Raw genomic sequence first — 15,396 nt, 5'->3', positions numbered from 1 at the left:
AGCAGAATTCAACACCATAAGTTCCCTCAAAGCTCGTCACGAAGCTAAGGACACTGGGACTAAACACCTCCCTCTGCAACTGGATCCTGGACTTCCTGACGGGCGCCCCCAAGTGGTAAGGGTAGGTAACAAACACATCCGCCACGCTGATCCTCACACGGGGGGCGCCGCATCACTGCCTGGTATGGCAACTGCTCGGCCTCCGGCCGCAAGGCACTACAGAGGAAGTGCGTACGCCAGTACATCACCGGGCCAAGCTTCCTGCTATTCAGGACCTCTTACAGGTGTGTCAGAGGAAGGCCCCCTAGTCATAGACTGTTCTCTCTGCTACGCACAGAAAGCGGTACCGGATGCCAAGGCTAGGTCCAGAAGGCTCCTAAATAGCTTCTACTCCCAAGCCATAAGAATTGTGAACAGTTAATCAAATGGCTACCCAGACTATTTGCATTGCCCCCTCTGGGATCGCTGCTGCTACTCTGTATTATCTATGCATAGTCACTTTAATAACTCTACCTACATGTACATTTACCTCAATACCTAGACACGGTGCCCCGCACATTGACTCTGTACAGTACCCCTGTAATAGCCTACGCAATTGTTATTTACTGCTGTTCTGAATTATTGTTCTCTTATCTCTTACCTTTAAATATTTTTTTGTGTTATTTTCTTAAAACTGCACTGTTGGTTAAGGGCTGTAAGTAAGCATTTCACTGTAAGGTCTACACAACTGTTGTATTCGGCGCATGTGACAAATAAAATTTTATTGACTTACCGCTAGCAGAATTTTAGCCAAATGATATAAGGAATGGCAACTCGTTCTCATTCTGAGTAATAAGGTAGGCCACTTGATTTCAACATCTGAACAAAAGTGGACAGGATAACATGCTTTTCAAACTATTGGACTCTCTCTCTATGACATAGTTGTAAACCCCCTTTACTTATTACAAACCAGTCATTAGCCTGTTTTTTCTGTGACTTTGACATTTTGCTGCAGTCACAAAAGATTCATTTAGAAATAGCTTGGGAGCAACTACAGTTGACTGACTAGTCTATGCTCTACTGAATGTCCCTCATACTCAAAGCAGAAATACAGACTTCATTATCTTGTTTACATTCCATCCAAAGGAATTGGAGACATCAGGTCAATCATTGACAGGTCATTTTGTTCTGCTTTCCTTTCATGTAGAAATGTCACAAACGTTGGGAGATTAAAGAACTTGCAAGCTAAAGGAAATCCTTGATACAGTAGCTCACTGTATGCATGGCATTGATGTCTATTTACCACTGGCCTTTCAGGACAAAATCCCATAGAGACATTCAGCAGTGCCAGCATACCTACAGTATATCTATCCGTACACACACACACTTTCTCCTCAGTGAGTAGTCGCAAATGTCATAGTGCATCTCACATGGCTTGGCATGAAAATGCGCTACTGGTGGTTGCTTAGGAGACACCGTAGCAACCCAGTCTAATCAGGGATATTCAAGTCATTCTACTTCACAACCTGAATTCTGTTGCCTTTTTCCAAATGTTTTTCAAATCTCTGCTCCGGGTATGACTTTATGGTAAGCTGGACTTCAGACAAAAAGGCAACAATTGAAATTGTGACTGATGAGTAAGAACTTGTTCAGTACACAACTAGTGCTGTGTTTAGAGGGATATGTCGTGTTGCCAAAAAAGCAACTGGTTTGCATCCCTGCTGGGTGTATGTGCTATTGGATAGCTGACCTGTGAGCTCATCTGCCTGTTTCCCTGTTGAGATTCCAGTTGACTCGTATCTATGTTTCAGGTATTAGGGATGTTTACTCCTTTTATTGAGAGATGCGGAAGAAATTTCCACTTGAAAGAAAATCAACATAATCAATAAATCAATCTTACCTGATGCAGGTTGATCAACACATCCTTGGCAGGGCCATGGCCTCCTGCAGCCATGGGGCCGGGGTCTGGGAGTGGGGAGGCTAGGTGTGGTTGGGGGTGGGGGGCAGAGGGGTGGGTGGACTTGGGAGGACAGTAGCTAGAGCTTGAGGACTGGGGATCAGCCCTTCTCTTTCACAGTGGGGGTTCCAGGAAGCCTGTGGGGTGGCATAACCTGTGTAGGCAAGAGAGAGAAGTGAGAGGTAGGTGGTGAGGGAACCTTGTTTAGCTTGGAACTAGGTCAACTGACACACACACACACTCACACAACCCAACCATAACTCCAGCTGCAACCCTAACCATAACTCTTGATTTGCCTATATTAGCACATATAACTTAATGAATTACAATATTGATTTAGTATCATTTAATATATATTTATTTAAGGGTATACATATTTAGAGGTTTTGATCTTGTGGTGGTCTCTTCTCCCAACAAGGCCTTATATTGGGCTTTATAACCACAGCTCCTGAACATTTGGACCCACCTGTGAACCTTTACAAACACTGCAGAGCACTTTTTGTTGATTCTGGTAGTTTGGACTTTGCTGTGGGACCCCCGCACATACAGTCTTAACAGCCTGTAGAAGTGTTACTAGAAGTTTATCAAACCTATGTGCCCGTGCACCCTGCCCCACTTGTGGGTAAGAGACCTCAGTCCCCTTACCTAACCCTAACTCCAGTTGAAACCCTTAACCCCAGTTGAAACCCTTAACCCCAGTTGAAACCATTAACTCCAGTTGAAACCCTTAACCCCAGTTGAAACCCTTAACCCCAGTTGAAACCCTTAACCCCAGTTGAAACCCTTAACCCCAGTTGAAACCCTTAACCCCAGTTGAAACCCCTTAACCCCAGTTGAAACCTAACCTCCAGTTGGAAACCCTAAACTCCCAGTTGAAACCCTTAACCCCAGTTGAAACCCTTAACCCCAGTTGAAACCCTTTAACCCCAAGTTGAAAACCCTTAACCCCAGTTGAAAAGCCCTTAACCCAGGTGAAACCCTTAACCCCAGTTGAAACCCTTAACCCCAGTTGAAACCCTTTTAAACCCCCCAGTTGAAACCCTTAACCCCAGTTGAAAACCCCTTAACCCCAGTTGAAACCCTTAACCCCAGTTGAAACCCTTAACCCCAGTTGAAACCCTTAACCCCCATTGAAACCCTTAACCCAGTTGAAACCCTTAACCCCAGTTGAAACCCTTAACCCCAGTTGAAACCGCTTAACCCCAGTGTGAAACCCTAACTCCAGTTTGAAACCCTAAACTCCAGTTTGAAACCCTTAACCCCAGTTGAAAACCCTTAACACCCCAGGTTGAAACCCTTAAACCCCTAGTTGAAACCCTTAAACCCCAGTTGAAACCCTAACTCCAGTTGAAACCCTTAACCCCAGTTGAAACCCTTAACCCCAGTTGAAACCTTAAACCCCAGTTGAAAACCCTTAACCCCAGTTGAAACCCTTAACCCCAGTTGAAACCCTTAACCCCAGTTGAAACCCTAAACTCCAGTTGAAACCCTAAACTCCAGTTGAAACCCTAACCCCAGTTGAAACCCTTAACCCCAGTTGAAACCCTTAACCCCAGTTGAAACCCTTAACCCAGTTGAAACCCTTACCCCAGTTGAAACCCTTAACCCCAGTTGAAACCCTTTAACCCCAGTTGAAACCCTTAACCCCAGTTGAAAACCCTAACCCCAGTTTGAAACCCTAACCCAGTTGAAACCCTAACCCCAGTTGAAACCCTAACTCCAGTTGAAACCCCAACCCCAGTTGAAACCCCAACCCCAGTTGAAACCCTTAACCAGTTGAAACCCTTAACCCCAGTTGAAACCCCTAACCCAGTTGAAAACCCTAACCCCAGTTTGAAACCCTTAACCCCAGTTGAAACCCCCTTAACTCCAGTTGAAACCCTTAAACTCAGTTGAAACCCTAACTCCCAGTTGAAACCCTAACCCCAGTTGAAACCCTTAACTCCAGTTGAAACCTCAACCCCAGTTGAAACCTTAAACCCGTTGAAACCCTTAACCCCAGTTGAAACCCTTAACCCCCAGTTGAAACCCTTAACCCCCAGTTGAAACCCTTAACCCCAGTTGAACCTAACCCCAGTTTGAACCTTAACCCCAGTTGAAACCCTTAACCCAGTTGAAACCCTTAACCCAAGTTGAAACCCTAACTCCAGTTGAAACCCTAAACTCCAGTTGAAACCCTTAACCCCAGTTGAAACCCTTAACCCAGTTGAAACCCTTAACCCCAGTTTGAAACCCTAACTCCAGTTGAAACCTAACTCCAGTTGAAACCCTAACCCCAGTTGAAACCTTAACCCAGTTGAAACCCTTAACCCAGTTGAAACCCTTAACCCAGTTGAAAACCCTTAACCCCAGTTGAAACCCTTAACCCCAGTTGAAACCCTAACCCCAGTTGAAACCCTAACTCCAGTTGAAACCCTAACTCCAGTTGAAACCCTTAACCCCAGTTGAAACCCTAACCCCAGTTGAAACCTACCGTTGAACCCTTAACCCCAGTTGAAACCCTTAACCCCAGTTTGAAACCCTTAACCCCAGTTGAAACCCTTAACCCCAGTTTGAAACCCCAACCCCAGTTGAACCCTTAACCCTCAGTTGAAACCCTTAACCCCAGTTGAAACCCTTAACCAGTTGAACCACCCCAGTTGAAACCTAACTCCAGTTGAAACCCTTACTCCAGTTGAAACCCCAACCCCAGTTGAACCCTTAACCCCAAGTTGAAACCGCTTAACCCCAGTTGAATTAACCCTTAACCCCAGTTGAAAACCCTTAACCCAGTTGAACCCTAACTCCAGTTTGAAAACCCTAACTCCAGTTGAAACCCTAACCCCAGTTGAAACCCTAACCCCAGTTGAAACCCTAACCCCAGTTGAAACCCTAACCCCAGTTGAAACCCTAACCCCAGTTGAAACCCTAACCCTAAAGGAGTTGGCACATAATTTGATTTCAGTTAGAGCAACATTGACAGAATGAGCAGAGTAGACAACTTAAACATTGGTGAACTGTATAACTCTTAGAGGATTTGAAAGACACTTTACATCAAAAAAGAGAATAGGAGAGGTAAGTGTGATAGAATTGAGTGAGGGCATGTATGAGGAAATTGAGAGGTGATGCTGACTGGGTTATTATAACACAGTACAACAATGTTGATCTCAGTTAGTGCACCACATTCAAATAGCATACACTTCATACAGCACTTCATACAACACTTCATACAACAACAACAAGACAGGTAACAGCGTGAAATTTAATGACTGTAAAATGCAAGTGCAATAAATATGAAATTACATGAGATGTGAAACCATGACAGACAAGGACAGTAACTCTGTCCCAGTGAGGTCATTGACCCACATGTCACCCTGGTGCCCTGACCCTTCATACAGTAGGCTACATGGGTAATGTTTACTAGGCCATAACATGGAGAATAATAATAAAAAAATGCACAACACAAACAATCATTCTTATTGGACATGTTCTGATTGTACCTCTTCCGTTTCACTCAGCTTTAAAACATTTCTTCCATTTTTTGGCCTACTGACCATGACCCAGGAATTGACCAGCGGGCCAGGGAACCCCTGCCAAATGTTAACCTAAGCTGCTCGGGGCTAGCCAAGGGCAACATTTCCTCAGCCAGTGGAAAATGACAGGGAGAGTATGATGTTGCAGAGGACTGCTGCCTGGCAAAAAAAAACACACACGCACTGAAGAAATAGGTCTTCTCAGGATAGTGGTCAGAATAAACATCTGCCCCTGATCATCCCAATCGAGTCCCCCTACACTCCACCACTCCTGATCATTTCCAGTGGCATCCTACCATCTGTCATTACGTTGGCTTGATGGGGGAGGTTTATGACCCCAATAAATACCTTCCCCCCTGTTTCTCTCTCTCTACTCTATAGAGTTGACTCTTGAAAAAGCCCTTTGTTAATATAGAGATTCTGGTGCAAACAAAAGATGGGAAACGGAACCATATTTCGGTAATCCAACCAGTTGAAAATATGCGTTGGGACTTAATGAATATGATGTCTGTTCAGTTGGCGTCTGAGACATGATTACTGATGATAGGACGACATAAACTGTATCTAGGAAAGTCTACACATTATAGTTATCAGATTTACATGGTATTGTTATGCAATTTAAATGTTTAAATATGAAACTATTTGTGAAAAGATTAAATGAAATGTAGCTTCTTAATGAGAGAACGGTTTGTCATAGAGTAAACTCTGCCAACTCAGTGGCCACGCCCATGTGAACAGACAGTGGTTGTTAACTATGAAACACGGCCCTTTCCCCTCAATCCTATATAAACACCTTGACGAAAATGTAACTTTCTTTTCCGAGGACATAAGGTCGACGGTCCTACGTTAAAAGGGCTCAGATAATAACTGGTTCCAAGGACGTGTGGACTTGTGGTCCCCACGTTGAAAGGACAAAGACCACCTACAGAACTAAGCCAACCTTAGAGAACCTAACGAAATTAGCATCAAATTTCAATGTGAAGGTGACGATCTACATGCCGGAAGGATGAATTTCGACTATACCAGCCAGAATATAGCATGAGCATATAGCATGGCAACTTGGTATGAACATTGAACTCTTATTCACTAATGAATAACCTATAAAGCGTTACATGGGCTTGCTCCTACCTATCTTTCCGAGTTGGTCCTGCCGTACATACCTACCCGTACGCTACGGTCACAAGACGCAAGCCTCCTAATTGTCCCTAGAATTTCTAAGCAAACAGCTGGAGGCAGGGCTTTCTCCTATAGATCTCCATTTTTATGGAATAGTCTGCCTACCCATGTGAGAGACGCAGACTCGGTCTCAACCTTTAAGTCTTTACTGAAGACTTATCTCTTCAGTAGGTCATATGATTGAGTGTAGTCTGGCCCAGGAGTCTGAAGGTGAACGGAAAGGCTCTGGAGCAACGAACCGCCCTTGCTGTCTCTGCTTGTCCGGTTCCCCTCTCTCCACTGGGATTCTCTGCCTCTAACCCTATTACAGGGGCTGAGTCACTGGCTTACTGGTGCTCTTTCATGCCGTCCCTAGGAGGGGTGCGTCACTTGAGTGGGTTGAGTTACTGACGTGATCTTCCTGTCTGGGTTGGCGCCCCCCCCCCCCTTGGTTTGTGCCGTGGTGGAGATCTTTGTGGGCTATACTCGGCCTTGTCTCAGGATGGTAAGTTGGTGGTTGAAGATATTCCTCTAGTGGTGAGTGGGCTGTGCTTTGGCAAAGTGGGTGGGGTTATATCCTGCCTGTTTGGCCCTGTCCGGGGGTATCGTCGGACGGTGCTACAGTGTCTCCCGACCCCTCCTGTCTCAGCCTCCAGTATTTATGCTGCAATAGTTTATGAGTCGGGGGACGAAGGTCAGTCTGTTAAGACTGGAGTATTTCTCCTGTCTTATTCAGTGTCCTATGTGAATTTAAGTATGCTATCTCTAATTCTCTCTCTAGTCGGATCTGAGCCCTAGGACCATGCCTCAGGACTACCTGGCCTGATGACTCCTTGCTGTCCCCAGTCCACCTGGACATGCTGCTGCTCCAGTTTCAACTGTTCTGCCTGCGGCTACGGAACACTGACCTGTTCACCGGACGTGCTACCTTGTCCCAGACCTGCTGTTTTCAACTCTCTAGAGACAGCAGGTGTGATAGAGATACTCTGAATGATTGGCTATGAAAAGCCAACTGACATTTATTCCTGAGGTGCTAACCTGTTGCACCCTACAACCACTGTGATTATTATTATCTGACCCTGCTGGTAATCTGTGAACATTTGAACATCTTGGCCATGTTCTGTTATAAACTCCACCCGACACAGCCAGAAGAGGACTGGCCACCCCTCAGAGCTTGGTTCCTCTCTAGGTTTCTTCCTAGGTTCTGGCCTTTCTAGAGTTTTTCTTAGCCACCATGCTTCTACACCTGCATTGCTTGCTGTTTGGGGTTTTAGGCTGGGTTTCTGAACAGCACTTTGTGACATCAGCTGATGTAAGAAGGGTTATATAAATACATTTGATTGATTGATAATAATGAATACATTTCAAGTTTAAAAGTTTGTTCTTCATGTACACAGGTGTAAAACAGTATAGTGAAATTCTTACCAGGAGAGCTCTTTCCCAACAATGCAATGGTACGAATGATAATACTATACACTGAGTATACAAAAAAAATCTATGGACAGCAGTGTAATGGAGTAATGTATCTGATCAATAATCACTTTAGCAGCAATGTAAGTTGTGTCTGAGTGGGTAGAGACCTGTGGATGGGCATAGAGTCCGTGTGGATAGGCTGTGGGAGAGGGAGAGCATACAGTAGTTGTTAGCCATTTAACAGTCTTATGACCAGGGGATAAGAGTCTGTTTGTCTGAGCCTTGATATTGTTGCACTGGTACCGCCTACTGGACAAGAGCAGGGAGAACAGTCCATGTCTCGGGTGGCTGGAGTCTTTGGCAATTTTTCGGGCCTTTCTCAGACCGCCTGGCATGTACTTCCTGGATGGCTGAATAAGATAATATGGACACTTGAAAAATACTGGACTCACTCTGAGATGCTTTAGGAATACGAGCCCAGGTCCCCCACGTCTATGAAATCTTATACATTATGATCTAAAATACAAAACTATTCCTAGATCAGTTTTCCCACTCTGAAATGCAGGTCCCGGTTAAAAAGTCTAAAAGTTGTCATTACATTGTGATAATGGCCACTGTAAGTAAGTATCCAGGCTAATACAAAGTAAGCCTGACAAAAACGTTGCCAGACCTTCAGCTGAGAATGCTGATCTGTCATTCAATGGGCACTTCAATGGTTGGTCAAGCCGAGAACACTCTGTCATTCAATGGGCACTTCAATGGTAGGCAAGCCGAGAACACAGCTCACTTGAGGCGATATCGTCCCACTCTAGAAAAGCTATTAGCCGTCCTATCTGCTGATGTATGTATCTATGTTTAGAGACTAGTGGGCTGCTGCAGAAACACTAGGATGGTTCACATGATAGAAAAACGGCCTCAGACAGACAGTGTTATGGTGGAGAAGACCTGGATCCGTTTAATTAGGTAGAACATTCCAAAAAAAGCATTTTGGTTCAACTACCTGAGCAGTCTCACAGCCATTTGAAATCATTGACTCTGTTACAGAGATGATGCATGTGATCTAGGCTGTGCAAAAGGCCAGCAAGCCAGGAATTACAAAATGCTGCTTTCCTCAATATATAGGCTTAGCTGGTTGAAACTAAAGACTCTGATACAGACAAATATGTGAGCTTATTGTGACTTATTTAGAATTCAAGACACAGTTAACCAGCATGGCTACCACAGCATTCTGCAGCGATACGCCATCCCAATTGGTTTGCGCTTATTGGGACTATCATTTGTTTTTCAACAGGACAATGACCCAACACACCTCCAGGCTGTGTAAGGGCTATTTGAACAAGAAGGAAAGTAATGGAGTGCTGCATCAGATGACCTGGCCTCCACAATCAACCGACCTCAACCCAATTGAGATGGTTTGGGATGAGTTGAACCGCAGAGTGAAGGAAAAGTAGCCAACAAGTACTCTGCATATGTGGGAACTCCTTCAAGACTGTTGGAAAATCATTCCTCATTAAGCTGGTTGAGAGAATGCCAAGAGTGTGCAAAGCCGTCATCAAGGCAAAGGGTGGCAACTTTGAAGAATCTAAAATATATTTTTGACTTAACACTTTTTTGTTTACTACATGATTCCATATGTGTTATTTCATAGTTTTGATGTCTTCACTATTATTCTACAATGTAGAAAATAGTAAAACTAAAGAAAAACACTTTGAATGAATAGGTGTGTCCAAACTTTTGACTGGTACTGTATCTCTTAGGCTACTGTACAGTAGATGTCCTTATTGCCTAAATACAGTATACTTGTATTTATTTATTTTACCTTTCTTTAACTAGCCAAGTCAGTTAAGAACCATTTTCTTATTTACAATGACAGCCTACCCCGGGCAAACCCTAACGACTCCTATGGGTATAATTGTGATGCTGTTCAACTGCATGTATGTTAATTGATAAACCTACTATATTGAAATTGAAAACTCATAATACCGAGGCCATGTGGTTTTCAACAAAAGAACACTGCTCACCTCCCATTCTGCAGAACCAATAGGCTTGTGGAATGAAGTCATGCACCTGATGTCAATTTTTCCTCCGCTGTCCTACCATCAAGTTCATGGCATGGGCCATAAAACAGAATAGCGAAGGCTGCATGGCTTGAACAGATGGAAATCGGGGGAATAATTCACGCGTTTTGTATTGACTGAAATATTATTAAGAATATTAGTAATACGATTAAACTATTTTCATATCATTTCCGATTTCGCCCAATAATAACGTGATGGGATGCGCTTTCATTCAACAATTCACAGTCCTTTGTTCTATGCAAATGAGCATTCTTATCTGCATGTTGATTTAGTGGCCTAAGTAATTGTCATAACGGTTTACCTTAAAAGGTGGCAGAAAAGCACCATTAAACTAATGACACAAATATAAAGCCGTCAAATGCAGCGCCAAACCGCCTCCGTAGCAACCCTGCATCGATACAGTGAGCATTTTGCGATACACAGCGCTATCATCCGTCTGTAGCCTATGGATAACATGCGTGGACCCTTAGATGTTAATTTACAAGGTTGCATTTGAATGCTGCATGTCATCATCAAGTCCTTTATTTCAGGTTAATATTAACCGTAAATAGGCTACTTTGATGACTGGATAAACGTAGTTCTGGGTGCTTAGGAGAAGCAGCGACTCCTCCTACCAATTTCCTTGAGTCAAGACGATGGCTAGTGGTCTGTATTGTTCTTTCCGAATAGCATAGCAACATTGTATGTATTTTTCATATGGTCTTGGTCTGAACGTTTCGGATTTGAACGCTTACCTGTGCGTTTGGAGAGCTGTCCAGTTGGAAACGGGAGGAAAGGCTTGCAGTCAAATTGCGCAGCAATCGCGATGATGCTTCATATTGAAAACGCTCTGCTAGTATCTAGCCAGCTGCTTAATAGAATGATGCTTTAACCACGTGACCAATGAAGCAACCCTCCCCAGGCATCTGGTCCACAACAGAATAGTTCACTTCTAGTAGTAGTAATAGTAGTAAAATCATTATTTTGTGAATATCGCTAGCTGCAACAGAATACCATTGTGGATACCATTTGTATGGTTCTGTGTCCAGTATGAAATAAGTTAGAAGTAGTTTCACAAGCCAATGCCAACTAGCTCAGTGACTGGACGTTTACAGGAACAGATAGCAGGCGGAACAGATAGCAGGCTAGCTGTTCCTGTTCATCTGACTCTGGGGAAGTAGATAAAGGGCTTCATTGCAAAGTCTCGAACTATCTCTGTAATATGGAGCAGAAACAGTCATTGGAGCTAATTACAGGGGGTTTTCTGTATAGGAAAAGTCTTAGGTGGGCCTTCTAGGTGGCAATTTTTGGGATGAAAAAAACAGTTTATGTCAACTTTAAAAGCATGCAGAAAAGATATTGAACGAAATATATTTTAAATTATACCATATTTGACAACTAATAGTCAAATTAAAGCTAGACAGTCAGGGAGAATCGAAAATCCATAAAATTCATTTCATTTCAGGAAATTTGCTTGATAACTGCAAAAATGTTCTCTCAGCTCCATGCCAAACTGTGTAGAATTGCTGGAAATGTGTGCCACCAAGATAGCTTTCTAGCTAATAGACTATGTTAGAGTTAACACGTTGTCTTCCAATGCAAACATATTGCGTGGCCGGTTTGCCTGGGTGGAGGTCTGGGCAGAGCTGCTCATTTACAGACACTAACAGTACATACCTTCATCTCTTTTTTTCCTTCAGCTTTTCACACATTTTAAAAAGCTAATTGATGAGACTTTCTGATGAAGTGAAGTAATTATATTAATTGGTATAAGGTCTGGTAAGGGCTGTTATGTAGCATGTTGGACTCTAAGATATTGATTTCTACTTTATAATAGCTGCCTGTAATTAGCATGTAAGACTACAGTGTAAAATAGAAAATGCATATTTTTTACACAGAGGTCTGTGTAAAAGTGCATAGGGTTTACGGTTTAGAGGTCGACTTGGGATTGGTAGAGAGGCAGGGCAGGCTGTTTCAGAGTTAGCAATACACACTTTGCTCACTAGGTGGGATACTGATACCAGATATAAAAAGCAGTTCAGTTATTTCACAATTCTGAGGCAAATGCCAAACATTCTATAACATGTTTAACTAGTCACAGAAAATAAAAACTTCAAGAACTTTCTTTCAATACTGAAATAATGTGAAATGAACAACAACCAAACTAGGCAAAAACAAACAGGATAGGGTTCTTTGAGGAGTGTTAGGCCAACAGATGAAGAGACTACATTTTCCCCTATCAATGAACTGTCCATTTAGTTTATTTTCATGTTCTTCCATTTGCAGACAGCAAGTTGTGACCCAGCATCCTGGAATGTCAACGCCTAGATGGAGGCCATGGTGTCGGCCTAATTATAAACAGGGGGGGGGGGACTCCATCACTGTGACGGGTGGAAATCTGGAAGACAGATTGTCTGAAGTTGCTGAAGTGTGTCACTACTACAAACAGAACCAAGATGGAGGAGCAGGCTAGGAGAAAAGTCTCTACCAGGGTCGTGTTCAATAGGGCACAGCATAGAACGCACCGTTACAAAACGTTTTGGGAACAGAAAACTAAAATGAGTGTTTCTTATTGGAAGAGTTCAGGTGCTTTCACTTCAAACCATTTTCTTCCTACTGGACACCAACCACGGCAAGACTGTAAATAAAATGCGTAAAAACCAAGATAGAGTCCACTTTTTTCATCAGTTAATTAAAGGTTAATAAAAGCTCATGTTGAATTTTATTCTTGTTCCCTTGTGGAAAATAAAACGGCAGTGAGTTGGAATCCAGTTCCCGACCGGCCCCTAGAACTGTGGTTTTAAACACAAATCCACAAGACTTCTGGATAAATGTTGACACTCCATTCCCCTGTTTTGCAACGCCAGCTAAGTGAAGCTATGACGAGAGCCATTTTCAAACAAAAAGTTCCTAGCAGTGTCAAACGACGAAGGGGTGGGGGTTGGGGACTAGTTGTGGAAGAATCCTATTGGTATTCACCAAGTGCCTTACATGGGAGATACAATATACAATATAAGATTTCATATCAAGTTTGGAGGAGCCGTTATAGTACAAACATTAAACATACTGTATTGTAGATATATACTGTAGATTACGTATACATTTTTAATTTATGCCTTGGCTTTTAGTTTTACAATGTTCCTCAGCTTTGATAGCCTTAATGCAAACCTTAACCAATGCTAAAGATACACAAAATCAAAATTAAGGTTGAGTTTCATTTTACAGGAAAGTGTAAACAATTTACTCCAGAAGGGATCAGCTTGAACTATTTGTCCAGACCACAGACAGTTTCCCCCCTACATAGTCATTCAGATGGTCTTTCTCAGTAGTCCTGTGGGCTGTAAGTATCCGTTGTCTCCCAGTCTCCTAGATAGTGACATAGGCACTGTGGTTGTGCCCTAGGGGCTAGGCTGTTTCTTCAGTGATTAGAGACCTAGCTCCCATAGGAGAGCACTGCTTAAAGACCACTGGGAAGACTAGTGTAGATAACTGTTAAGAGGAGAGCACTGCTTGAAGACTTAGTTCGTCCTGGCATATTGTCAAATCGAGCAGGATATGTAAACGAGGTATATTTCAGACATGCTTGCACCAAAGAAGACACATTTCACGTTTTTAATGTGACTGATAAAGAATCTGAATCTGACTAGTGACTATATAAATCAAGCCCACAGAAAGTGAAGAGATGACCCTGCGGAGTCTCAGACATGATCACAGAGCGCCTTTGTGCCCTCATGAAATGCATCTATTGTGCAATGAGTATTGCCTCGAACAATTAGCTGAAGCAGTATCTCCAAACACTGAATACCGAGGCTTCAGTGTAAGAATGTGGCAAAGAATCTCTGCTGCTTCCTGAGAGAATTGTGAAAGAACAACATACTGTATGTTCCCGTTTTTGTTTGTCTGTTATGCATGGATCTGCAGCTTTTCTCATTTTAAAATGTACATAGATATTCTTTTAAAATGCCATACAGCAAAAATTCTATGAAAGAAATTATACTAGTGGGCAAAACTCAGATATGTTCAAAATAAAACACTTTTAAAAATAGAATCGTACAAAACATGCTGTCTTTTAATGCAAAGATTGTTGTTGTTTTTTGCGTTTTTCTTCAGAGTATAACGCAGCACATGTCTGCTGGAACAGAACATACAGCGAGGCCAAGGCAGACATTTTGAAAGAAAGTTGGCAGGAGAAAGGCTGCAAATGTGCAGATGATGAAAAACATGGCCCTTGAGATCCCAGTTCACAGGAACTAAATATTTAAAAGAACAGTTCTGGGGCAGAAGATGAATGCATTGTTGAAGCAGTTGAATTGTACATGTACGTATGTTAGCAGTTTGAACAATGATCATTTTCCTATGTATGGTAAGTAACTGAACTTACTTATCACAATATATTAATAGATTGACTTCGTGGAATCAAAAGTTTAAATCCGAATGTGCAAACTTGAAGCCAATCCAAACTTACAAGTACACAAGAGCACACACACAAACGCAGTAGGTGGAGTCAGATTTTAGTTTTGTTTTAGAGAAAGATAGCCATGTGAGGAGAGAGGAACAACCAAGGTTTCCTTCCAAAAAACCCTGTCTGAAAATTGCACAATTATATTATATTTCCAACAGTGCCTTGCACATTTAAGTACAATAATTGAGACCTTATTGACTAAAGAATCCCCCAAAAATATTTATGAAGCTCCATAACAATAGGGAGAGACTTAAACAGACAGAGAAGACGGTTCAACCAGCCACACAAAGCAGGGAGCTGAACAGTAGAGGAACCGCAAACAAGACATCCGACTTTACAAACAACATCTGCACAGCCTCTACACCCACAAAGACCCCAAGGAGTAGATACATTTCAGGAGTCCTAGTAACACTCTGGAACAACAGAATGTACTCTGTTATTTTCTGGCCTAACACTCTGGAACAACAGAATGTACTCTGTTATTTTCTGGCCTAACACTCTGGAACAACAGAATGTACTCTGTTATTTTCTGGCCTGAGCTTCCTACAAGAGAGAAGATTGAAGACTGGTTCTGGTCATTGAATCCTGACAACCATGATAGCAAACTACAAAACAGAAATGGAGCCTGGCACATAGCCAACCTTATGGAAACTGAAAGCAACTTATTTGCACTTGTAATTTATGCAAACCTACTCGGATACTGGATATGTTTTTGATCAAGATTGGAACCCACTGGGCACTGACGTCAGTTCAATGTCTAGTTTTGATTTAAAATTGGTTGCTTTGTCAACCAACATGAATTCAACGTGAAATCAACAAAAACATTTCCTTCATTGGATTTAGGTTAAAGTTGTGTGAAAA

The 15,396-nt window shown here is 42.6% G+C and overlaps 1 protein-coding gene across 1 annotated transcript in view; it reads right to left on the bottom strand.

Annotated features, from left to right (window-relative positions):
* LOC111980294 (anion exchange protein 3-like) overlaps nt 1-2,309 on the bottom strand; it is a 78,435-nt gene extending 76,126 nt beyond the window's left edge. Inside the window, 1 exon segment of the mRNA XM_024011017.2 lies at nt 1,880-2,309. Within this exon segment, the coding sequence (XP_023866785.2) occupies nt 1,880-1,933 (54 nt within the window). The 5' untranslated portion in view covers nt 1,934-2,309.
* Between the last annotated feature and the right edge of the window lie 13,087 nt (nt 2,310-15,396).

The sequence above is a fragment of the Salvelinus sp. IW2-2015 genome, linkage group LG2, assembly GCF_002910315.2.
Source record: "Salvelinus sp. IW2-2015 linkage group LG2, ASM291031v2, whole genome shotgun sequence".
Taxonomy (NCBI): Eukaryota; Metazoa; Chordata; class Actinopteri; order Salmoniformes; family Salmonidae; genus Salvelinus; species Salvelinus sp. IW2-2015.
This window is presented reverse-complemented; position numbering and strand designations above follow the sequence as displayed.